Source organism: Amblyraja radiata, chromosome 9 (genome assembly GCF_010909765.2).
Source record: "Amblyraja radiata isolate CabotCenter1 chromosome 9, sAmbRad1.1.pri, whole genome shotgun sequence".
Classification (NCBI taxonomy): Eukaryota; Metazoa; Chordata; class Chondrichthyes; order Rajiformes; family Rajidae; genus Amblyraja; species Amblyraja radiata.
Genome location: NC_045964.1, coordinates 28269555 through 28295934, shown reverse-complemented (window position 1 = coordinate 28295934; position 26380 = coordinate 28269555). Strand labels below are relative to the sequence as shown.

At 42.9% G+C, this 26380-nt stretch overlaps 1 protein-coding gene across 9 annotated transcripts in view; it reads right to left on the bottom strand.

Moving 5' to 3' along the window:
- Positions 1-26380, bottom strand: part of meis2 (Meis homeobox 2) — a 124337-nt gene that overhangs the window by 49973 nt on the left and 47984 nt on the right. For all 9 annotated transcript variants that reach the window (XM_033026951.1, XM_033026955.1, XM_033026956.1 and 6 more), the window contains one exon: positions 24121-24266. In XM_033026951.1, coding sequence (XP_032882842.1) covers positions 24121-24266 — 146 coding nt within the window. The remainder of the gene's footprint in view (positions 1-24120; positions 24267-26380) is intronic.

Sequence of the window (26380 nt, the reverse complement as noted above, 5' to 3'; positions counted from 1 at the left end):
GGTCTGTTCCTTTGCTGTACTGTTCTATGAGAGGTGCAGTGTAAATGCTGGTGGTATTTGCCAAGACAACAATGATATAATACACCATGAATACTGGCAGGGAGCATTTGTGCTGAATGACCTAATCTATGTTGCACATTCAAAGTTCTGGGATTGAGGGAATCCAATTTGAATCTGCGAATTACAGAGTGTGGTAAATGCACTGATACTTAAAAACTTGGCTGAAAAAAATTATATAAAGCTCACTCCAATTCTTCTGGCCTAAATGTTGGCAAACAGGGATGAACGAGCTGAAATTGGCAATAAAAGTGTAGCAAGAGATCATGTTTAAGTCGAAGAACTGGGGGAGGGAGTCAGCATCGAATCTAAATTCAGCAAGATTTAGCCAAATATAGACCATTCCAATCTTTAACTATTATGTGAACTCACTAATACCTGGCATGCACTTGTACCTGGAATGTACAAATTTGTTCTTAGCAGAAGGGCTTGAAAACCCTTTTTCTATAATCGTAGCCACTGCACAAAAAAAGCACAATGCTGGTATGTTAAAGACTAAATATCCCCCAACGTGAGAAATGACAAAATGGTGATGATAAGCTTTATCCAGTTGTTGGGGAGGATGGTGGTTCCTTATATATTGGGACTGGAATTATACTGAAGTATCACAGGAGAGAGGTACTGGGCAGTGAGAACGGAGGCACTGTAGAGGGAAAGAACACACAAGGAAGTCTGGATCAAGGAGACTGTAATGGATAGCGGCCAGAAGCATAGAGATATCTTGAGAGAGGCACAGCTGAAAGACGGCCTGGGAGTTGATTGAGAGAAGTGCTGGTGATTGCGATGAGGAGCTTTAGACAATGTTAAAACTCGCCACAGATTGCAGGAATTCCAGACGCAATTTATTGTCGAAACTGTTTTAAATCTACGTCAAATCTTCCTGGTTCAAAAGCTTCAAGCTTGTGACACTCGTCTCCGGTAATGAATACCAAAGCTTGTCAACAGTAAAGCAGAATTCAGAAAAAAGCATAAAAGTAATAGCAAATAACAATCCCAGTAATCAGTAGAATATGTGAAATTTAACCCCAAATTCCGATAATCACAACATGAATTTGGGATTGCAACTTCTGGGTGCCAATACAATGGCACCGTTTATATGACTGCACGGCACACTATTATAACAACTTAATTTTAGTTAGTTCCATTTAGAGATACAGCATGGAAACAGGCTGTTCGGCCCACTGAATCCGCACCAACCACCGACTAACGATACACTAGTTCTATCCAACACACGAGGGACACTTTAAAGAAGCAAATTAACCTATAACCTGCAGGTTTTTAGAGTATGTGAGGAAACCGGAGCATCCAGAGAAAACAGAGAGAACATCCAAACTCCGTACAGACAACACCCGTGGTCAGGATCGTACCTGGGTCTCTGCCGCTGTATGGCAACATCTTTGCCACTGTGCTGCCCTTTAGCACTACAACTTTAGGAACAGTACTGAAGAAAGTGGATCTGATCACTAGTAATAAACATCCTCATAAAATGCAGCTTTTATGTTTGGTATCATTATGTTTGGTGGAAATGCAATGCTTGTTCTTGTGCTAAATGGGAACTATTTAGCATCAGTGGAGGAGTGGGAGTTGGACTAGTGTGCAATGAAAATTTGTATTCTTGGGCGCTGGTACATGTGATCCTAAGGAGACTCATGAAAGAGATGCACATAAGCCAAAGTCCTTAGATACAGAAGGATTAAATTTCAGAAGATTATGTTTCTATTGGGGATATCAAGATTTAAAAGCCTAGAATGATCCAACCATTTATCATAGCTGTGTAGCTATAAAGCTAACGACCTTTTCTACATCAAACGCTAACTTCAACTGCATGTGAAAAGTCAGCACACAGACTGGACAAGCTGCTTAGCACCCTACTGACGGAGCAATTCTCAAGTAAACCCAGGAGACACTGCATTTAAATCAGAATGAACCTTACGTACTGCATTCTCTGTGGATCTATAAACATAAATGGTAATTTGGATAAGGGTTAGCCAGCTAAAACAAATGTAATTTTGTATAAACTCAATTTGTATTTTAAGTGCACTTCAGTATTAAAGAAACGGCTCACCAACTGTCATTCCCACCACATAAAAGCTACTAAAAGGAATAAGAAACAAAATATTTTTGAACATGCATGCAGAACATATATTTCAGTTCTTACCTATTATCGCTGACCTGAACTAACAGCATTTGCTTCTTTTCTTTCACTAGTGGTTTTCCCAGTCTGGCCTAACAGGAAGTCTAAAGTGATCCTGACTCCTCCCAGGAGGCTGTTCATCAGCTAGCTCAGCTTACAGCAATAAAAAAATTGGTAATGTGCAAGAGTAATTGGTAATGCGCATTGGTTTCTATCAAATTATCTTTTATTACAAAAGATAATAAAAGAGCAACTGTCCTACCACATCGTGGCGAAGGCTACTGATCTTTTATGTCTCCTTGTCATTAGCATGACAATACTCATGTTCAACCATTGTAATCATTACCAATTCCAGTAATGCTGACTAAATTGTTGCGCACACCAGCGGGTCATTAGCCTTTGAGCTGGATATATAATAGGTCTGAAACAGATTTGATAAACCCCAAGTTCTTTCTTGCTGACAAGTGTCTTCATTCTTTTCAACAACTCTCAGAGCCGTACAGGAAGAATGGAGGGGTAGGCGCTAACTGAAGCAGCCCTGAAAGCTTAGTAGGCATATGCTGAATTGCTGTCGACTAACAGTGGAAGACAGCTGTTGGTTTTTACTTGGCATCAGAATAATTAATGAAGTAATCAAGCTATCAACTGCAGGCTTTGACCAGCAGGCATTACCTTAACTAATGCCTTCAAACTAGGCACCAGTTGTAACTGCTACCGGGGAGAATAATCCTTTTTTAAAAAATATTAGAGAGTAAAGGAAACTCAATTGCCTCAAACTGTTACCCCTGTTTCCTCTGCTGTCTGTCTGCTGTGTTGAACAGCATTTATTGTGCTTTTAATAGTGAAGGATTATTGGGATGGAGTGGTGGTGAGACCACAAGACAGGATTTTCAGCATTCTTAGATCTGTTCCTCTTGCTTGAGCCAATGTCTGACCTGGCTGTTACTAATATTCATGTCTAGTTGCTCCAGAAAGCTGCATATAATCTTCCTCTCCCTAATTCACATCGACACATTCGTTATTCAAATCTGCACATTTCGTCAGCACTGTTGTAACAGTTTTAAATCTGTGTGCTGAAGATATTTTCCAATGCATCTTTTAACCATATCCTTTTAATAACCAAATCTAGTCTAAATCAGATGCTAATCTGATCTATCAGTCTTCAGAAAGATGCTGCATGGCCAAGGGTACTACGATTTGTGATGTGCAAGGTTGTGATCCTACTTGCTCAGGTTTCAGATTAGTTAATTGTCATATACACCAGGGTGTGCAATGACATTCTTTGTACACATGAAGATCACAGTAAACAGTATACATAGAAGTAATGATCAATACAACAATGACGCGTGCAAAACAGCAGAATGGGGGCAAGATTGTAGTGCAAAATCTAAGTAGAGAACAAGAATATTAAAAATACAAAACATAATACCTGAATGAGGTTGAGTTAAGAGTGGGTGGGCCGAAGGGCCGATTCCTATGCTGTATCTCTAAAGTCTAATTCTGTACTCAGTTCCTAGTGCAATCAAGACAGTTTGTAATTTCAAGTTTACATCGGAAACAAGCCGGCAATGGCGGCGGTGCTTACCCAGAAGGCCACGCGCCGCAGAAATTGCCCCAGATACAGCTGAGACAGTTAATACTACTGGTGAGTTATTTCAGGCAGGGGATAAGGGTGGGGGGGGGGTGTGATTCCGACTTACGTTAAATCTGATTTACGTTCAATCTGATTTACGTAAGGATTCACAGAACGTGACTCTTTTGTAAGTCGGGAAGTGCCTGTAGATGGTCACACCTCTGGAAATAGGGAGTGAAAGAGGTGATTGGTTCACAAGTCGGATAGCGGTGGGAAAGAAGCTGTTCTTAAGTTGAGGCATCTGAGCTTTTCAGCTCCAAGTGCATTGTCTGCGGTCAGTAAGAGGGTTTCTTTGTACCAAAGGCTAAAACTGAACTATGTGGGCTGGCGTGCATCAAAAACAAATCTTCAGCTGAGCCAGGAATGGGACGTAGCAAGCGCGGAGACGCAAATCCGGCAGCCAAGTCTGGTTGACATTTGAACTTAGGCTTCCCCTCAGGGGCGAGTTTTCCAGTTGTTGGCCAGCAGTCTGCAAAAGGGAAGTAAAACTACTTGGGCTTGGCATTGCTCAAGGGTGCCTCCAGGTAAATCAACTAAGGAGAGAAACTGACAGCATCTGTTTGCAGCATTTTATCCTCCCCGCTCATATAGGTGAAAAGGAGGTAGAAAAGATCTTTCTTTTACTGAAAATAATGCTGGGTTTTTTCTGTTCCAAAACATGCAATATTTTTCACAAATCGTATAGTTGTGATCGTTAAAGAACAGGGGGAGGTTCACATGAGGTCTTGAAGGATTTCACTATACAGCACAGAAAATCTGCTTTTTATGTAAGTTATCAGATTCAGGCTGAAAATAAAGGCAGAACCTAGGCCTGATAAAGGCCAGAGCAGCTTTTTTCTGCTTTTCACTGTGTCAACTTCCTTTGTGTGACCCTGCCTACTTGGTGCTGTAATAGGATATCATAGAGATTCTCCCCTGGAATTGGCAATCATCACCTGAAAAGCAATTCTGTTGACTTTGGGAAGCACTTCAGTGGCTAAGGAAGTTTAGCACTCTCTCTCTCTCTCTCTCTGAAGCGCACACACATGCACACATAGAAAACTATTTACCCACCTGCACAAAATATACAGGCACACACAAAATGCACACATGCTCACACAGCACGCTCAGCAGCACAAGCTGACATGCGCAGGAAAATACGCAGCCACATGCATGTGTTCATACACACAACCCAGAAGCATGTAAGCGCAGGAAAACACAAAGTGCTGGAGCAATTCAAAGGGTCAGGCAGCATCCCTGGAGGACATGGATAGGTGACGTTTCGGGTCGGAACCTTTTGACCCGAGATGTCACCGATTCATGTTCTCCAGAGATGCTGCCTGACCCTCTGAGCTACTCCAGCATCGAGTGGCCTTTTTTTTGTAAACCAGCATCCGCAGTCTCTTGTATCCACATGGGAAACACAGATGGTGAAGTAAAGGGATCAAGTATTACACGTCTGAAAGCCAATACCAATGTGCAGTCATCAAAATGCAGTTTGCAAAACCAACTTGCTGGAGTAACTCAGCGGGTTAAGCCGCATCACCGGAGAACATGGATAGGTGATGTTTTGGGTTGGGATTCGTCTCCAGCTTGTTCTTCTACAACACACAAGCTCACATGGTCTCGCAAACACACACATGCACACGCACATACACATTCAGACACACACGCGCACAACACCGAAGCACGCAAGCAAACATGGTCAAACGCATGGTCACGGAACAGCAAGAGTGCTGTCTGTACAAAATGTTCGTGTACTGAAGAAGGGTCTCGACCCGAAATGTCACCCATTCCTTCTCTCCAGAGATACTGTCTGTCCCGCTGAGTTACTCCAGCTTTGTGTGTTTATCTTCAGTGTTAGTGTACTGGTTGATCACTAGTCGGCACGGACTCGGTGGGCCAAAGGGGCCCCTTTCCGTGCTGTATCTCGAAAGTCTAAAGCATGCACGTTTACCTGCACATGAGTGGCATTTGCAGTTTCCACCCTCCCTGCCTCCAAACTAAACCGAATATGATACACACCAGGACACTGCAGGGTGGAGAATTGCTCAACCCTACCTCGGTAGGCCATGGCTTTTAGTCTTCATGTAAATCAGTGCCTGTCACTGCATGCATGATTCACTGCTCAGAGTGAACTGTTCTGTGACGAATGAGTCCTGCTTAATTTGGCAGTGATTATGCAGGCTGCTAGCCCCCTAAACCCCTTTGAACTTGTAATTGCTGCTGGTTTAAATAATGAACATTAAGGTGGGGGGGGATCTCAGAAAAGTGTGGATAATTACAGGTTTTTTTTTCTTTTCGCTGGCAAAGGGTGGCTGAGGTGACTCTGACCCGGCGGTATCAAAGTAGCCTGCGCAAGATTGCTTTGACACCAGGAAATCTCAAGAGCCCTTGAGAAAGGAGGAGCAATGGTGGCAATGAATATTCATGTCAGACCCTGCTTCCACCTCTGTTGCTGTCTTGCTTTCTATTTCTTTTGTGGTAAATTAAAGCAGCTCACAAATATGTAACGTGCAGAAAAGGAGCGCTTTAGTAGTTGCACTCTGTGACGTGCTCAGACGTCCAAAATTATTGTACCATTGAAAAGAAAATCTGTCCAAGTTTGAGGTAACTTGTACTTACATAGTTTTGCATGACACGTCACAACTGATGTAGAATGCACCCAAATCAAAAAAACCTTTCAATGCACTAGGGTCGTGTTTAATTTCCAAGTTAATCAGTGAAGATTTATAGCAGCACAGGCAAACTAAACATTAAAACTCTCTGTGTCTGTTTTTGATTTTACTACTTGCCTCCCCTTCATTCGACTCCCCTCCCACCCCACAGAATCCTTCTTTGTCTATTTGCACTTTTGCTCTGGATTTTCTTTATCCTGGTGTGAGACGAATATCAAAGACCTATGCTATTTGTAGGCCTCCAGCGCATAACAACATCTCAATGGTACATTTTTAGAACCTGCGTCAAAACATGGCACCCAATGATTAATGGCCACTACATTGAAAGCAGTAGCCCGTCAACGACGCCCTCCAGCAAGGCTGCGGAAGAGTACGCAACCCTGCTCTGCTAAGGTTGGCGCTGCCAAAGCATCCAGACCCAGAGGATGACTGACACAGGAAAACACTCAGCTAAACTACCAATCCTAGCACGCGTTGCCAATTCAGGCGCACATCGCCATACCTTCTCATTATATTCCACATAATCAATAGTGTCCATGTGATTGAAAGAGGAACATAGTCGAAGCGATCTGGGGTTTCAGTGCCGAAAATGAAAGGTCATCGTGGTAAAGTCATTTTCTGGCTATTTCACGGGAGGGCTAGTGAATTCTTTATCTTAATCTTTTCCATTTTGATCTTGCATTGTTGGAATATTAAGTGGCAGACACTGCCAGGAAGGTGAAGATGGATTAATTAAAAAGCACATTTAGGTGCTAGGTGAAAATTTATTAATGTGAAACTACATAAATTGTACAGAAATACTCTTAACTTTAAATTTAGAAAGCTTTTCTGAAAGCGTTTCTCTTGTTACTTTTAGTTCCGTTTAAAACACATCCTACAAGAACTACAGAGGATCCAAATAGAGGGATAGCACCGATTTTTCGGCAACTGAAAACAGGCCCTTCGGCCCACCGAGTCCGCGCCGATCCCGTACTACCCCGCAGGATAATACACGAGCACTATCCAACGGACAATTCACAATTTTTTTTTACCAAAGCCAATTAACCTAAAAACCTATATGTCTTTGGAATATGGTGATACCGTAGCACCTTGGGAAAATCCACATGATCCTGGGGAGAACGTATAAACTCCACACAGACAGTCAGGATCAATCTGGGGTCTCTGGCACTGTACGACAGCAGCTCCAGTTCACTGGGTGGCCACAGATAACATTGCGGGCTGCGGACACTCCTTCAGGCCGTGTGCCTCCTTCCCAAAAGAGTTCATTCACATTTTATATTCGTTCTATTTAAGTTCTAGTAATCTATGGAGCTATAGAGGTGCAGGAGGGGTATAATTAGTGGGTGAGAGGTGTATTGTAGAATTATAATTATGTGACCTCTGTTGGTCTGGCAAAATGGACTAAGGGTGCCAGAAAAATCAGTGGTGGGCCTTTAGTTTAATTTAGTTTAGAGATACAATGCGAAAACAGGCCCGACATGCCACCAAGTCTGAACTGACCAACGATCATCACACACTAACACTATCCTACACACACTAGGGACAATTTGCAATTTTACCAAAGCCGATTACCCTACAAGCCTGTACATCTTTGGAGTGTGGGAGGAAACCGGGGCACTTGAAGAAACCACATGCAGGTCACGGGGAGAATGTACAAACTGTACGATCATACAGACAACCCCCGTGGTTAGGGTCGAACCCGGGTCACTGGCACGTTAAGGCAGCAACTTACTTCTGCACCACCGTGCCACCCCAACCTGCAGCTGTTTAGAAAATAACGTAAATGACAAGCTGACATTTTAATAATTCTGCACTCTATATTTTTAGCAACCAGTCTCTTTGAGGGACATATTCTATTGACACGGAAAGCACAGATTAGTCTTCTCAGGTTTTACAGTAAGTACTCTATTGTAGGAAAGGGAACTGCAAGCCTTAGTTTCAAAAAGCTCTGAAGGTAAACCAATTCCTTGCCATGCTCAGCAGTTCTTATGCTGTCTCCTCTTTATGTTTCATGGATAAAGTCATCAACAAGCAGAGATTTTGACTTCTTCTAGCTCAAAAATATTTATTCTCTTTGAAGTGTAGCTAAGCTAGATTTGGGATTTACCTAGGATAGCACTTGATAAAGAAAATGATCTGTAAAGCATGAAAAAAAAAGCATCTTGCTATTAAATGAGAAATAAATGCTCAAGACATTGTAATAATTCCAGCTGTATTATAATTCAAGCCTTTGCCAATCTTCTTGTAGTAGTCTCTGTACAAATGAATCATAGATTAGCAGCCAAGGTAAAGCGATAGCCATTTCAAATATGTCACTTAACCTGGTATAAGCCAGCCTCTTCTCTGAGAATGCATATTTATACTTTTATTGTAGCAACCAGCTGAACACTAGGATCAAGCTAAGCTGAGAAAATGCGGCAATAAGGACCAATTTTTCTCCTCTTCTAGCTAAAGATATTTCACACCAATTAGAGGCAAAATTGCGCTCACTATTGGTGTCGTCAGCCTATAACTGAGCTCATTGAGAAGAAAATAATGAAAATAATGTCAAACTAGTTGCGAAATGAACTTAATTCTGATATTTAAAGGCACTGGAAAAAAAAATGAATTAAAATAGTTTTTGACAATAAGCTCGGAGTTTTGCTTTTTTCCCCCGAATAAGTTGACCCAATTATTTAAAAGAAAGACATTGGGGACAGGATCAGGGCTGTGTGGACTGGGGGTGCTGGGAGAGCACCATTTGTATTCACCAACACCATAACTTTGTCGGCACCAGAAATGTGGCAACATTTGCGTACTGCCCAGGTGAGGTCTGCTGTATGACTTTACTGGGTTGTATGCAAAACAAAGCATTTCACTGTACCTAGGTACATGTGACAATAAAGTATCATCCTCCAAACTACACTGTGCTAAATAAATGATCGTTCTGGCATCACCCTGAGTCCTCACGATTGCCAAGGTGTAATTTCCTGCAACTTGGATCTAAGAGGGTTTAAATGCCAAAGATAGACACAAAAAGCTGGAGTAACTCAGCAGGCCAGGCTCTGGAGAAAAGGAATAGGTGATGTTTCAGGTCAAGACCCTGGCTCAGACTGAGACTAGGGGGAGAGGGAACCAAGAGACACGAAAAGGTACATGGAGCAAATTAGTGAAAGATATGCAAAAAGTCAGATCAAAACCAGGAACAGTGGTCAAGCTTTTTGCGTCTATCTTCAGTGTAAACCAGCATCTGCAGTTCCTTCCTATGCATTTTACATGCCTGATGACTTCTGGCCCTATAAAATATGTAGCTGGATGCCCTGGAGCAGTTCAAGTAACGATTCAAAACGAGTAGATTTCTAAACTCGTTGCAGAGTTCTGTTTAATTTCTCTTTTTTTTTGTGGTTAAGAAAGGTTAATTACTGCAATCTAGGAAGGGTTAATGGCTCCCATCTCCTAGCTTCATGACTTCATGTGAGAGAACAGGACAAAGACAACAGATGGCAGACAGTGTTTGACTTCTGTCCTTTCCATTGTTACTGAAAAGGCTGCAGAACCTTGATTGATAAAAAGCAAAGGCTTTGGTGGCCTTGGCCATAATTATCTGATAGCTCTGTGACGGATGAGCCCTGGAACATTTACTTTTCTATAGACATGGTCTTTGACAAGTGAACTGTCCCTAGGTTGCTATGGGTGACCAAAGTGCTGACATCGAGCCCCTTCACCACACAAGTACATGACAAATGAGGCTAGCGGCCTCAATCCATTTTGAATCTCGGGGACTACCACGCCTCACCCACTGCCCAACAGAAAATAATCTACCCAATGGACATCAATGGGTTAAATTGAGACTACTGATTCCAAACTTAAATTTGCATATGTTTAAAAGAAAGCAGACATTCATAATAAGTCGAGGTACAGCTGCTTTTCACAATCTTGGCAGATTGCACCATCTCGTCAGCAACGCTGCTTTTATTTACTTGTTTCTCCCACCCGGCAAAGCCTGATAACTGTACAAAACAACCTTAACTTTGGCAATTATCGAAGTAAACAATAAGCTGATGTGTTCCAGCTGCAGAAGATGCAGCAGCAGCCTCGCCAGTCGAGCTGCTGTCCACTCTAATGCAACATGGCAGGCCTGCTCCACCACTGCTGCAAAAGAGCAGCCCGTCATCAAGGGTGTGCTATAGCTCTGTGTCCCCGCTGTATTGGGCGGCCTAGTCTTTGTGTCAGGCAAACATCCTCCCCTTGGTTAAGGCTGCCTATAGTCATGCTGTAACATGGTTCACTGTCAGCCTAACAGCTCAAAGGCCATGTGTGTTGTATCAAACTTAATGATAATTTTCATCACCAGAGTACTGCCATGGCAACAGAAATAGAACTGTGCCTATGACGAAAATTGGCTATAACTTATGTTCACAAACTATCAATTGTTTTTTTTTCCCTCTCTTTGCGCATTACATTTTGGTGATCTTCCAACTTACCTCTCCACTCCTGCAATTTGATTCAGGCTGGGTTTGAATAAGAAACTATTTGAATTTCAACTTCCAGCTTTACACAAAGGACTAATTTCAAGGAACTCGTTGAGGCATTTCATTTGGGAGGGATTTTTCTTTTAACCTTCTGAAAAGGAAACAATTTTGTTCCAACAAAACCCCCCACTTTCCAAGGGGAAGCCCAAGCGCTTGAAATAAAAGGCATCTCAATGCGCTGTTGCAACAAAGATAAGGACACCTCTGAAATTTGATGAGAGTGTTTACAAGGGAAGGGTCTTTGTGTCTGAGCACTTCCTGCTTCCATTCTGTGATCAAATATGTTCTTTGCAAATCATGTAGGAGAGTACTTGAGTGCAAAGGCAAAGGGAACTAAGGGCTAATTGAGTGGTTTGAGGGCTTCTCAATGTATCTAATTTAAGGACCTCTCTCTCTTGCAGCCAATAAAAATCACCCTTGGCAAGATATCTCTCCTGCTTGCTTTCGAATGTAGTTTAAACCGAGTCAAAGCAATAAGAGTTTGCTGATTATACTCAACGGCAAGGTTGCTGAGCAAAATCGATAAAGGAATGTGCCAGGTTCAATTATGTTCCATTGTGATTTAATTTGCATGGCGGTGTGGGGAGGGGATGTAAATGTCAAATACCTGCATTTCCAAGTGCCCTCCGAGTGGCATGTGTCAAGGTTGCTACTCTATTCACAAAATGGCGCAAAACTTAAGTTACTTGCAGTTCAGTGTTTAGAATTCAAATAAACAACACATTTGCACGTGAAATAATCGCCTCTATATTTCATTAGTGTTCACTCTCCTTCACCCATTATAAGATGCAAGACTTGAAAAACGCTCGGCAGCAGCAGAAAACAAAAGTCTGTAAAAAATGAATACAAACTACTTTTTTCCCCCCTCTATGCTGCATTAAACTAACTGCCTGGAATTGTTGTGGCTGGCCTTTGTTGTTTTTGTCCCTTAGAGTTGTCCAGAGGAGGTGACAATGGCTCAGAGTTGAGAACATATGTAAAAAGACCCCTGTGGCTGTTGGAAAAGTTGCTCATGCTGCTTGGGTGTTTGAAAAATAACAACCAATGTTCCTTTCTTTCGACAAAACTAATGAATGCATGAATGTTAGAATGCAGCAGCAACCCATTCAGAGTGGAAAGCCTGAGCACCTTCCCTGTAAGAGTGCATTCTGCATTGGTGAAATACATTTGCTTAACAAATTAAATTAATGAGATAATTCAATTAGTCTTTTTGATGTGAAAATACTGCTTAAGGAAAGGATTACTGTAGTGCAGGGGTAGTTTGGCCTCTACAAAGAGGTGAATGTTGAAATAATGCATTGAAAATAAGAGGGGGACAATGATGTGAGTTTTGCTCTGAATTCTGCAGCGACTTGAGTTGTGCACTTGTTTGCATTTGCACGGGCCAGATGGGGAAATTCTCACATTACTCCAGTTGCACGGAAACAAAATCGTTCGTCAATAAACTGGGAAATGTCAAGGCTGAGCAGGAGCCAAGCAAAGTAAAAGTTTCTGACTTGCGTGTGGAAGGAGTGTTCTGTTCGGCGCTCCTGCCAAGGCTTTTTACACAAACAGGCAGCCATGCTCTTTAGGACAAGGAGGGAAAACCTCCCGGCAACTTCCTCTGCAATGCTCGCTCCATTCCAAATTAAAAACATTTTACAGGTTACTAAATCTCCAGCTGAGGTGATGTAGCAAAGAACAGCTGTGAAGTAATTTTGATAATGATGAGAATAATAAGCACATGGCAAGGTTCAGGGCTTTGCTTTGCAGCTTCAGTGCTCCTGAATAGATAAAAGTGATTAAATACTCCTGATTATCCCTGACCAATATGTAATGGATTTACAGCCCTTTCAATTAGTCAGTATTTGCTTAGGACTCATTATTTTGTCTTTGGTTAAGTAATCAGCCTACAGACGCATGTTCTGTCTAATTCCTCTGTGCAAATGGGCACAGGGCACCTGACCTCGAGAAAGGCCATAGCTGCAAGGCAGAATACCCACTGCTTCCACAGAGCAGTGACCATTCTGGTTAATCCTGACCCCTGAGCCACAATCAATATACCTTCATTTACTAATAATGTCTTCACATCAAAGTGACAGATAAGAAACAGGGATCCAATATTCACCATTTATTTCGCTATCTCTCTCTCTCTCATTTTTGTTTTAAGTTGCAAAATAGTTTTGAGTTCCAATAAGACTTTTAAATGGTCTGCTTTATTTTGCATCCATCATCGAAACAGGAAAGCATTTTGCTCTCTTCGAGTTGCGATTCCGCCTTAGTATGTGCATTGAGAAAGGATTAAACTCAGAACCTTACAGCTGAAAGGTTGGTAAACAGATTTCTGTGAGTTGCTTGTTCTCTCCTTTCTAAAGTTCTCCAATAAGAACAAACATTCATACAAGTTCTGAACACTTACACAGTCAACACTTCACAAGGAAAATATCTGGAGGCCAACAAGTTGCTCCATTACCCTATTAGCCTGGTTTAGAACTGCTGATTAGAGGCAGCTCAGAGGGAAGCATTTTAATATATACCTGCCCCTCATGTGATGTTATGACTACCCACTGAAGTGGCAAAGTGAATGGAGAATACTGTCATTAATCCAATCTACTCAAATGCCGGATGCTACAAGAGTGCGTCTACCTCACATGATGAGAGGAAGAGTTCACACGTTGGCTGTTCCTGGACAATTTCTATGCAGCAGTGTCACACCATAATAAAAGGTAACAAAAAGTTACACAACATGCTGGAACAGCACCTCATACAGTATTTCACTTGGGCAGTTCACAACCCAGCAGTATGAATATGATTCCTCTAATTTCAGGTAGTCCTTGCATTCCCTCTCTCTCTGCCCAACCCCCAATTTAGTCATCCTGCTGGTTCCACTGTTCACATTCATATACCCTTTCGTGATCACCTCTTCCACAACCAACAATGGATCATTGTGGCTCCACCTTTCCTTGGTTATTGGTGCCGGCTCTGATTTGTTTTGAACCTTTTCATACCCCTAGTTTCACTTTCCCCTTCTCAAGAAGGGTCTCAACCGAAATGTCACCCATCCAAGTTCTCCAGAGATGTTGCCTGACCTGCTGAGTTATTCCAGCAGGTACACAAAATTGCTGGAGGAACTCAGCGGGTGCAGCAGCATCTATGGAGCGAAGGAAATAGGCGACGTTTCGGGCCAAAACCCTTCTTCAGACCTGAAACGTCGCCTATTTCCTTCGCTCCATAGATGCTGCTGCACCCGCTGAGTTCCTCCAGCAATTTTGTGTACCTTCGATATTCCAGCATCTGCAGTTCCCTTTTGAACACGAGTTATTCCAGCAGATAGGCACAAACTGCTGGAGTATCTCAGTGGGGTCAGGCAGCATCTCTGGAAATAAATACGTGTCATTTCGGTTGAGACCCTTCTTGAGACTGAGAGTCAGGGGAAAGTGAAACTAGAGGCATGAAAAGGTTCAAAACAAATAAAGAGCCGGCACCAATAACCAAGGAAAGGTGGAGCCACAATGGTCTGTTGTGGATTGGCTGTGGAAGAGACAAAGTGAATGGAGAATACTTTGCATCTCCCATTATCATCATATTTGCCTCATCTATCTGTGTTCCCCAGAGATGCTGCCTGATCCGCTGACTTACTCCAGCACTATGTGTCCTATTGCATATTAACCAGCATCTGCAGCTCCTTGTTTCCACACAACAAGAAGTCACCAACCTTCCAAACATTCAGGGCAATTAGTGGAGAATATGGGCGATTAAAGATTTGTATGCAAGGCAATTCGTGGGGAAATTAACGCTTACAAAGAAATAAAATTCAACGGTGATGCACGTCTGTGTGTGAACACACACAGGGCCTGGCTTAACCGTGCTGTAAAACTAGAGCCTACTAAAGTCACCGTGAAATTAGATGCTGGATAAAAGTTTGAGAGTGAGTTCTAAAGGGATAACAATCCCAATATTTCTGGGGTAGGTGCAGGGGAGGGTGAAAATACCAGTTCTGCAGAGGTGCTGATGAATTTAACAGCAGCTCTTTATTCTGGTTAATTTCTTCATATTCCAAGTTGACCGATCGACAGAGTAAAGAGGTAACCGGCTGTAGGACGGACAGTCACAGAAAGCCAGCCAGGGAGATGCCGGGCACCCTTAGCAACCTGGAGGGAGGTGGGGTGCAAGATAAAGTCTGGGATGAATGGGAATCAGAGGGTATTATTAGCCAGGGGGTGAAGAAAGAAGCGCTCAGGCTGAGAAGGAAAAATAATGTTCTGGGTTGGGAAACAAAGCAATCAGGAGAGAGATTGCTGGAATTCATGGGGGGTAAGAGATGGGAAGAGAGAGACTTTTTTGGAAATGGCCAGAAATCACATTCTGCTGTGAAGAACTGGAGAGGGAGAGAGAATAACAAAAAGAGTGAAAGGAATGCCGATTCTGGAACTGGAGGGTAGATGGCCTCCATCATGGCGTGGTGCACAGATTGGCGATTGGGAGGACAGAGTTATTGGGCGGTCTGGAGCTGGAGTGTTGGAGAAGAGAGAATATTCCTCCCCATGCAACTGAATCCTTGACCTCATCAGTTGACCTCAATTGTTATGAATTGAGAACAATATCTCCTCATTGCTGAACATCTGCACAGGGCCAACTCAGGGCTGTGTGCTCAGTCCCCTATTCTACTCTCTCTCTCTCTCTCTCTCTCTACCCATGACTGTGGAGCCAGATGCAGCTCCAAAGCAGTCTTTCAATTTGCCGATGATACCACCAGCGTTGGAAGAATGTTGAGTAATGACGAGCCAAAGTAGAGGAGGGAGATCAATAACCTGGTTGAGTGGTGCTAGAACATTAGCAAGACCAAGGAGCTGACTGCTGACTTCAGAAAGGGAAACCTGAGAAAACATCCACCCATCAACATTGGCGGGACAGTATTGGAGGGAGTCAACAGTTTCAAGTTCTTGAGCGTACACACCTCTGATGATCTCATAGGTTCATAAGTTCTAGGACCGGAATTAAGCCATTTGGCCCATCAAGGCTACGCCGCCATTCAACCTGGGTTGATCTATCTTTCCCTCTCAACTCCATTCTCCTCCCTTCGCCCCATAACCCCTGATACCCTTACTATGCAAAAATAATTTCACAGTGCAGTTGCATATGTGACAAATAGAGCACCATTGAAACATTTAAGAATCTGTCAATCTATGCCTTAAAAATATCCATTGACTAGACCTTCACAGCCGTCTGTGGCAATGAATTCTACAGATTCACCACCTTCTGACCAAATAAGTTCCTCCTCATCTCCTTTCTAACGGTACGTCCTCTTGACCTTCCCCTGGAAACATCCTCTCCACATCCACTCTCTCCTGGCATCAACCATGATCTGAGGGAACACAGCACTGTTGAAGAAGGTGTATTGACGATGAGAATTTAAATCCTGGTGCTGTCTGTCCTCTTGAGTGGGATTAAGACATTTCAGGGTCATTTTGAAGAATAGAAAAATTATGTTGGTCCCCTGGCCAATATTTAGCAACAATCAATATCACCAAGGCATGTGTGTAGGAAGGAACTGCAGATGCTGGTTTACACCAAAGATGGACACAAAAAGCTGGAGTAACTCAGCGGGTCAGACAGCATCTCTGGAGAAAAGGAATAGGTGCCGTTTCAGGTTGAGACCCTTCTTCAGACTGAGAGTCAGGGGAAAGTGAAACAATGGATATAGACGGTGATATTGAGAGATATGGAAGAAATGAATGAAAGATATGCAAAAAAGTAACAATGATAAAGGAAACAGGACATTGTTAACTGTGGGCTTAGATGAAAACCAGTTACAGACAATGACACTCACCAGGGCAACAATGAAACCAGGGTGCAGTGACTAGGGTGGGTAAGGATGGAGAGAGAGGGGATGAAAGAGTTACTTGAAATTAGAGAAATCAATAGTCATTCCGTTGGATTGTAAGCTGTCCAAACAAAATATGAGGTGCTGTTCCTCCAATTTGCGTTTGGTCTCTCTGACAATGGAGGAGGCCCAGGACAGAAAGGTCAATGTGGGAAGGGGAAGGGGAGTTAAAATGTTTGGCAACCAGAAGATCAGGTAGGCCCAGGCAGACTAAGTGAAGGTGTTCAGTGAAATGATCATCCAGTCTACGTTTGGTCTCGCTGATGTATGAGTCTTAGGTTGTTTTTGGTCTCCTAATTCGAGCTTGCCTTTGTCAGTTTCTGGTTTAGTTTAGTTTGGAAAAGGCCTTTGGTCCACCAAGTCTATGCTGACCAGCAATCACCCACATACTAGTTTTATCCTGCCGGATTGATATAAAGGAGCATAACTCCATGAGGCCCTGACATTATGTTTTGTTACAACAAAATAAATAGAAGTTAAGCATGTCCCACTGGGTTTCATTTTTCAAGTAGATCTTCCTTTTACGTGAGAGTGTGCTACGGATGGGCAGGGACAAGACTGACTGTTTTAGACCTCGCCCACCTTTAAGTTCCTTTGACTCCAATGCAAATTGTGGGCTGTACAGTGTCGCAATAGTAGAGTTGTTACCTCACAATGCCAGAGATCTGGGTTCGATCCTGACTACTAATGCTCATCTGTACGGAGTTCGTACGTTCTCCCTTTGGGCTTTCTCTGGGTGCTCCAGTTTCTCCCCACATTCCAAAGACATGCAGGCTTGTAAGTTAATTGGCTTCTGTAAAATTGTCCCTAGTGTGTAGGATAGAACTAATGTACGGAGATTGCTGGTCAGCGAGGACTCGGTGGGCCCAGGGCCTGTTTCCGTGCTGTATTTCAAAAACTAAAGGGGATTGTCTCCTCTTACTCTGATTTATCATATTTACCCCAGTCTGCCGGCAGATCCTTTCTCCCGCTACTAAATCAGCAAGTACTTACAATTATAAGCCAAAAATAATAGCAATAATCAACTAGCATTTACCAAAAAAAGAAAAATACATGGAATATCAGTGAAAATCTATGTCTACGCCATGTTATTTGAACCATTATTTTACATTTCTGCTCCTGTAACTTCTCATCATAAATCTTTGAGCCCTTTGTAAAATCTCTCATAAAAAGTACCGAGAGATTGTAATGGGGGTTTAAAAGGAAGAATCGCATTGAGAGAGTCCAAGATATAAAGTTGCAGTTGATGTTAAACAACTGTAAGTTTCTGTTTAAGTAACCATATCTATATGATTCAGATACCGAAACCATTTCATTAGCAGTTTCATGCCATATGTTAACTGTGTAATTGTAAAATATTGCCATGGACTAAAGGTATCAGGTGAAAGCATTAACCACATGTAAGGCTTTACTTCAAATGCTAATTGCAAAAGGTAGTACCGAAGTCTGACTAATGTATCAAAATCTTTTTGACCTCTTTCTCTGTTACCTTGTTCTGAAGCCATGTTTCCTTGATAAAGTTTGATGACAACACAAGGACAGACACAAAGTAGTCTACTGACCGACTACTGATAGACTACTGACCAACATCCACTATAAACCCACTGACTCCCACGGCTATCTGCACTACACTTCTTCCCACCCTGCTTCCTGTAAGGACTCCGTCCACTACTCCCAATTCCTCCGTCTACACCGCATCTGCACCCAGGATGAGGTGTTCCACACCAGGGCATCGGAGATGTCCTCATTCTTCAGAGAATGGGGGTTCCCCTATTCTACTATAGATGAGGCTCTCTCCAGGGTCTCTTCTATACCCCGTGACTCTGTTCTCACTCCCCATCCCCCCACTCGTAACAAGGGCAGAGTCCCCCTTGTCCTCATCTTCTACCCTACTAGCCGTCACATACAACAAATAATCCTCCGTCATTTTCGCCGCCTCCAAAGTGATCCCACCACTGGCCACATCTTCCCATCTCCTCCCTTGTCTGCTTTCCGCAGAGACCGCTCCCTCCGTAACTCCCTGGTCAATTCGTTCCTTTCCCTTGCAACCGCAGGAAATGCTACACTTGTCGCTTTACCTCCCCCCTTGACTCCATTCAAGGACCCAAGCAGTCTTTCCAGGTGTGGCAGAGCTTAACCTGCACCGCCTCCAACCTCATCTATTGCATCCGCTGTTCTAGATGTCAGCTGCTCTACATCGGTGAGACAAAGCATAGACTTGGCGATCGCTTCGCCGAACACCTCCGCTCGGTTCGCAATAACCAACCTGATCGGTACCGGTGGCTCAGCACTTCAACTCACCCTCTCATTCCGAATCCGACCTTTCTGTCCTGGGCCTCACCCATGGCCAGAGTGAGGACCACCGGAAATTGGAGGAGCAACACCTCATATTTCGCTTGGGCAGTTAGTACCCCAGCGGTATGAACATTGATTTCTCTGATTTCAGGTAGTCCCTACTTTCTCCTCTCCTTCTCAGCTCTCCCTCAGTCCACTAGCTCCACCTCTTCCTTTCTTCTTCCCGCCCCCTCCCCCCCACCCTCACATCAGTCTAAAGAAGGGTCTTGACCTGAAACGTTGCCTATTTCCTTCGCTCCATAGATGCTGCTTCACCTGCTGAGTTTCTCCAGCATTTTTGTCTACCGACAGACACAAAGTGCTGGAGTAACTCAGCGGGTCAGGCAGCATCTCTGGAGAAAAAGGATAGGTGACGTCTCGGGTCAGGACCCTTCTTCAGACTGACCTTTTGAGTCTGTCAGGAACTGACTGTTCCTGGTAACGGACAGCACATCTGACACAGCTGTCAGACCTGCTGCCTAAACAGCTCCAGCGATCCGGGTTCAATCCTGACTTCAGGTGCTGCCTCTGTGATATGTGCAGGTTCTTCTTCACCCAAGTTTCTCCTGGGTACTCCAGCTTCCTCCCACATCCTAAAACATCTGGACTGGCAGATTATTTGGGACTTGCTAAGTGCACCTAATTTATAGGAGAGTGGTAGAATCTGTTGGGAATTTCTGGGAATATACTGAGAATAAAGTGGGATTAGTGTAGGATAAGTGCAAATGTGGGTTCGATGGTCACCGTGGACTCAGCGAGTCCAAGGGCCAGTTTACATGCTGTATGACTGTAAGCATAAGGTGAGTTCACGACTGGATGGGTTGGGGAGGGAAAGTGAGAGAAATTTAAACTTGTTCTAGCCGCACAGTGCACCATGCAGTGGGGATTACGAGATCAGGAAATCAGGAGAGAAATCTCTGGCAATTTTTTCCCTCCCCATGAAGGCCTCAGGATGCTGAAGTCATCTGTACTGTCTGAATACCAGGCTGCTGCAGATAAAATACAAAGCCACTGCAGCTGGAGGTTAAACCTGGAACCTGATCAATGTTCCTTGCTTCCACATCCACGTGGTATATTAACCCAGCCGGCTATTAAGATTTAGCATTTTATCAATCCCTGACAACCACACAAATATTTGTACATGTACCATGAATTATTCAGCGCAATTGTTCAAATCCAAAGACACCCACGTTAAATGTCATTTAGGGAGAAACAATCAAATCAAAGACTGGGTCTTAAATTTTTAGCAGCTTACTTCTAAGAATCTACATTGACATATGCTTCAGCAAACCCATCCAGTTAATGTTACATTCCCCAATTTAATATCCATAACAGCTCAATGAGATTTGATATTACATTCATGACTTTGCAAAAAAAAAGGCTGTTTACCAACCAAGCGTTTGAATTTGCAGGTGGAAAATACTGTTGCCATAGTTTGCTTGCTGCAGGAATGAAATAATACATTTTGATTAAAGGTATTCAGGTGATGACAAGAGCTGTACACTTCAGCGCACATGCTGTTATAAAGGAAGCAGCTGCTTCACAGCTGTAGCTCTGGACCCATATACAGTACAAGGCATCTCTGATCTTTCAGTAGATGCAATGACTCAACAACTACATCTTGGTTCACATTAAAGCCAATGTGACTAAACAAATGAGTTGCAACTTTGTGTTTCAGATAGGAATAATCTTTATTTGTGTATATATAATCTTTATGTATATATATATATATATATAATATATAATATATATATATATATATATATATATATATATATATATATATATGTGTGTGTGTGTGTGTGTGTGTGTGTGTCTGTGTGTGTGTGTAAACACACACACACACACATTTATAACATATATGCATTGATATATGTGTGTTATAATACACACACATATAATACACGTACATAATACACATATAATGTATACATTTATATATACATGCATTTATATAACATTTATATCTATATGTGTGTGTGCGTGTGTATAAAGTGTTTACAGTTATTTTAGCAGAAAATCCTTCTTGTTGTTAACTCTTTGTGAGCCGGCAATGAGAAAATGTAAGAAAATTAATAGGTGAGTCTCCTTATGGGTGTATGGGAACCAATAGTTTTTGAAGGCATTGATGATAAAAAATAAATAATTAAAGGAAAATACAGAAGGCAAAGAGTGACCATTAAGGGGCTGAATGCTCCCATGTACTTGCTGGTCTCAATGGATTGGGATGGGGTGGGGGTTGCTGACGTGTATTACACCAGAGCACATCCTTTACCTCCATCTTGCCCACTAATATGTAAGGCCTTGCTTGGGACACTGCATGGTCAATGATGCTAGGGACAGGCAAGTCCAGGATAAGTGGTACCCTTTTTTTCCGTTCACCAATATATTAATTTAACATGAGTTGAATTTCACATAAAACGACCCTCTGCTGAAAATCAGGCTTTTCTTTCTCATGTTACATAAAGGGTGGTGGGTGTATGGAACGAGCTGCCGGAGGTGGGAGTTGAGGCAGGTACTATCGCAACATTTAACAAGCATTTTGATAGATAAATGCATAGAATAGTTTTAGAGGGATACGGGCCAAACACAGGCAGGTGAGACTAGAATAGATGGGGCATGATGGTCGGAGTTGGCAAGTTGGGCCTAAGGGCCTGTTTCCACGCTGTATGACTCTTTGTCTATGACTGGAGCCCTAGAGGATGAGCTGCACCTATTTTAGCTGTGGTGAAATCTTGTTGTGTTTGATACAACCACTAAATTGTGCTCTCAGAAAAATCACAGTAAAATTGGTTAATGGCCACAGACATGGGTTAAACAGGACATCTGTTTCTCAATTCAGATCAGCTCCCAAAACATTGTTGCACATCAGGGAAGTACATCACACTTTTATAGCATTTCACTACCTCCTTGATATTTGTGTGACTATTGCACTCTCCTCTCCTCTTATCCGACACCCTTTGTCTCTTACTCCAACCATCTGCCAATCAACTCCCCCTCCCTCACATGTATGCATCTATTGCATCCAGGCTTTGACCTGTACCCACCTCTTTTTTCAACCCCCCCCCCCACTCCAACCAGTCTGAAGAAGGATCCCAGCCTAAAGCGCCACTTGTCCGTTCCTTCCACCAATGGGCGGCACAGAAGCACAGCTGGTAGACCCCAACTTCCATGTGGAGTGATGATCCCACTGCATGGCTGTAATCATCCCACTGATCGTCACTCATCTCCATGGCAAAAGCCTTGGAAAACCAATTGATCATGTGAAACTTCCCGTGGGAAGTGGTGGCCTGTGAAATCTCTGTGTGGGAGTATGCTTTTCACTGATGGGCCCATTGTTGCTTCCCACTCTGATGTCCCACAATCACACAGAGTGGGCAGCCATGGCTACTACACTGCCTCCAGCCATGCAGTGTTGCCACCAACTCACCTACTGCATGAGTATCTTGTGAGCTAAATGTTGATGGTTTGGCACAGTGGTGTGGCCAGTAGACATAGAGCCGCCCCGGTTGCAGTTGCTGCCTCAGATCGCTAGAACAAGGTTCGTCCCTGACTACGGGTGCTGTATGTACAGAGTTTGTATGTCCTCCCTGTGATCGTGTGGGTTTTGCCTAAGTGCTCCGGGATCGTCCCACGTCCCACAGATGCATGGGTTTGTAGGTTACTTGGTCTCTGTAAATAACTTAACTAATCCCCGTCAGTGTAAGCACACCGAGCAGAGCTTCAAAGGGGCTTGAGCAGTTTATAGTTCATTTCTCAAACTGCTACTATGAGCAGGATCCCCCTTAAAATAGTAAGAAAAGCAACAAATGAACACAAGGTGCTTCTAGTCTGAGTGAGACTGTCCCACAATTGTTGGGGAGTTAAGCTTTAACGCTTCAATTTATGTCACGCTGGGCAAAAATGGGTCGACAGGATTATGGATGTCAGCGTGTGCTCCCTTCATACCTGCCTATGGTCAGGTCTGCAAATATCATACTTGTCCGGTTCAGATTGGCCATTGGTACAATTTCACCCAGAAGTAATCACCACCATGATCCCTTCCTTGAAATATCAAATTGTGATATTAATATTGGGGCAGCACAGTGGTGCAGCGGTAGAGTTGCTGCTTTACAGCACCAGAGATCTGGGTTCGATCCTGACTATGGATGCTGTCTGGAGAGTTTGTATGTTCTCCCTGTGACTGCGTGTGTTTTCTCCCAGTGCTCCGGTTTCCTCCCACATGCCAAAGATGTGTAGATTTGCAGGTTTATTGGTTTCTGTAAATTGTCCCTAGTGTGTAGGATAGAGTTAGTGTACGGAGTGATTGCTGGTCAGCGCGAATCTGGTGGGCCGAAGGGCCTGTTTTCACGCTGTAAAGGCATCTATCTGACCCAGTTGCATAATATCTTCACTTTCCTATTGACTCAACGCTGAATTCAACATCCAAGATTGTCTCATCACAAAATGTGCAGTATTTGTTAACCTCGGTGTAAGTAAATGCCCAGGAAGATTGTATGTAACGGGTTAGCCAAAATGAAATAGAAATTAGCAATATTCACAACTGAAGTATACATCTAAGCCAATAATAAAAAACAATAGATTGGAAACTTGACAGAAAATGACACCCCTGACCCTCTTGTTCGAAAAACATGCTCTCCCAGAAGCAGTTTTCAAAAAATATTTCTTTAACATTCAAGACCAGAAGTAATGTTGAATGATATTGAAAAAATGCTTCACTGTCTTATGTTCTTGTGAAGTTTGTCATCTGAGAGAGTATGTTTCGCAATGCCCATATAATCTCGCGCAGAGCAGTACTTTAATGAGTTGAACATCCAAAGGAAATGGAACTCAATGTTCGCAGATTACAGAAACGTTTTCTCTTGAACTTTAAACTCTATTTAAATCAGCGTCAAGGAAATGTATGATTTTTTTTTTTGCACTGCACATACCGTGAGGTGCTGGAAGAGCCACGCTCTCATAATATTTGTAGCTACTTTGGGGAAGATGCCTCGCTTTTTCTGTCGCTTTTTATCTTTGTCTGGGTCGTCATCGTCACCTGTGCCTGGCGAAGCCACACTGTTGTCTAACCCATCACCTGAAATCACAGAACAAAAGGGGAAACCATCACACATTGTGAGCATCCTACAGAAAACATGTAAAGTAATCAAATCTGACTCGAGCTGGTTTAGGATAAGGCAAGCTGATAACATTTCTCATTAAAATATGGGGGTGTTATGCAAATAATATTGAATGCAAGGCCCCATGTCTCCCAATCCTGTTTTGATAAACTTCACATGAACACACATGTATCATTAATTCAATTATTGCAGTGCCTCTGATGGAGAGAAGTAGCCCTCTGTCAAGTATATTTATGTAGAGTTTAAAAGCTTCCATAACAATTTCATTTTGATCTGACTTTGCGCCTTAAATATGTGGGATGGGTTGGGTGCAGGTTTTCCAAGTGAAACTAGATAAGGACTTGAAAGCCAAGAAATAAGATCCGCGCATTGTAGGGATTTTTGCATAAGGTGTAAGTAACTGTATCATGGTTCACTACACAGAACAGATCAGAGTTCATCATCGCACCCTCCCCCCACAGCATTTGCATGGAATGACACCCTCCGTCTCCTTGCATCACTGCTTTCCACTCTCGTATTTAAGAGAATAAGGTACATTAGATACATGTATCAAGGCAGGGTGCATTCTTTAAATCAGGAGTTACCTCTATCTACTCTCACCACTGTTCAGCCTTTCCTTGCATTAATTGTGCATTTGCAAAAATCATTTACTTTTAACAGTCATAGTTATTTTTCTTTACCCTCAGGCAAAAATGCCTTGAAAGCCTGCCTAGAGGGCATCTAAATTATGTATCTAAAAAAACTCTGCACCAAGGCATTCCTGGTCTCGTACTTTCTTAAAATTCATACGTGCTTGTCCTCCTGTTTTTGAGAGGCATCAATCAGAGCACCTATATATATCATATTTCCCCATTAATATTTGAACCAATAACATTAAAAAGAAAGAAGAAAGAAGAGACCCAAAGTATAATCAAATGCAAAATAAATGAAGGATACTGAAACAGCGTTGGATTTTTTTAAATATTCAACGCTATGTTTTCTCTTGCACATCATTTGCCTAAAGCCACACGAAAGAAGAAAACAGAGAAGCATAGAGTTTGTGCTCCCTGCTGATGTTTAAGAAGCTAAAGTCCTGGAAGGACATCTGGAAATAGCGCTGAGACTGTGGGTTTTGTAATTTAAGAATAGACATTCATTAGGAGTAAATGCCATAAATCCCTTGCTAAGTAAAAACCTTGTTCAGGAAAGCCTAAAACAATAAACTTAGGACTCTGAGTAGCCAGAACCACATAGCTTCCTAAGGAATGCTACAAATGCAGCAGCTAATGCTACAACTGTCCTTTGGTTATGTGATTACCAGGGTTGGTGGCACTCAGCACTCGCATTAAACACGGATCCTTTTCTATGTCAACTTTTGTGCTAGTTAACAGTTTTGTTTTACCACTGTGGCCACAACAGCTGAGGGGGGGGGGGGGGGGGGGGGGGGGCGGAGACAAAAAAAAGCCACAGCAAAGAGTTGGCAGATTAATTTTATTGACATTTCCATTTTCACTGCAATGTGATACCCTCCATCACGTTGGAGAGGCGACCCCCAGTATTTACAGACTGACAAGTCACTTCATTACAGTCACCCAGCCCCAAGGCAGCGCGGCTCCCTCCATCTGCACAAATGTCAGCGCACAAACCCTTCATCTACCACTAACTTTTGTTACCTCTCCACGAACGTGAATCATGACGGCGAGCCAAAAAGGTGGAAATAATCATAAAAATGATGCTGGACCAGAAACATTCGTAGAGCCTCATTACAATTGCCGAGCGCAGAATGCTGGTGATTTACACCCTCTTCCACGATGCCAGGAAGGAATGCTGCAGGGCAAATTTTCCCAAATGCTAATGGCTTCTGACTGCTTCTTGGCAACTATGGCATTTTAACCTGTGCGTATGTCTACTCCAAAACAGAAAGTGGAAATGTCTTATCATCTGTCCGTGTGACACAGATGGAGAGTGGCTATTAGGAGTCAGCCACTGGGCCTCGGGGATCTGAGGTGCTGTGCTGTAGCCTAGGGCAGTTTTGGAAAGCTGTGCCTGGGGAGAGGAAAAAAAATCTACGCCCAGAAAAAAAACCTGGTAT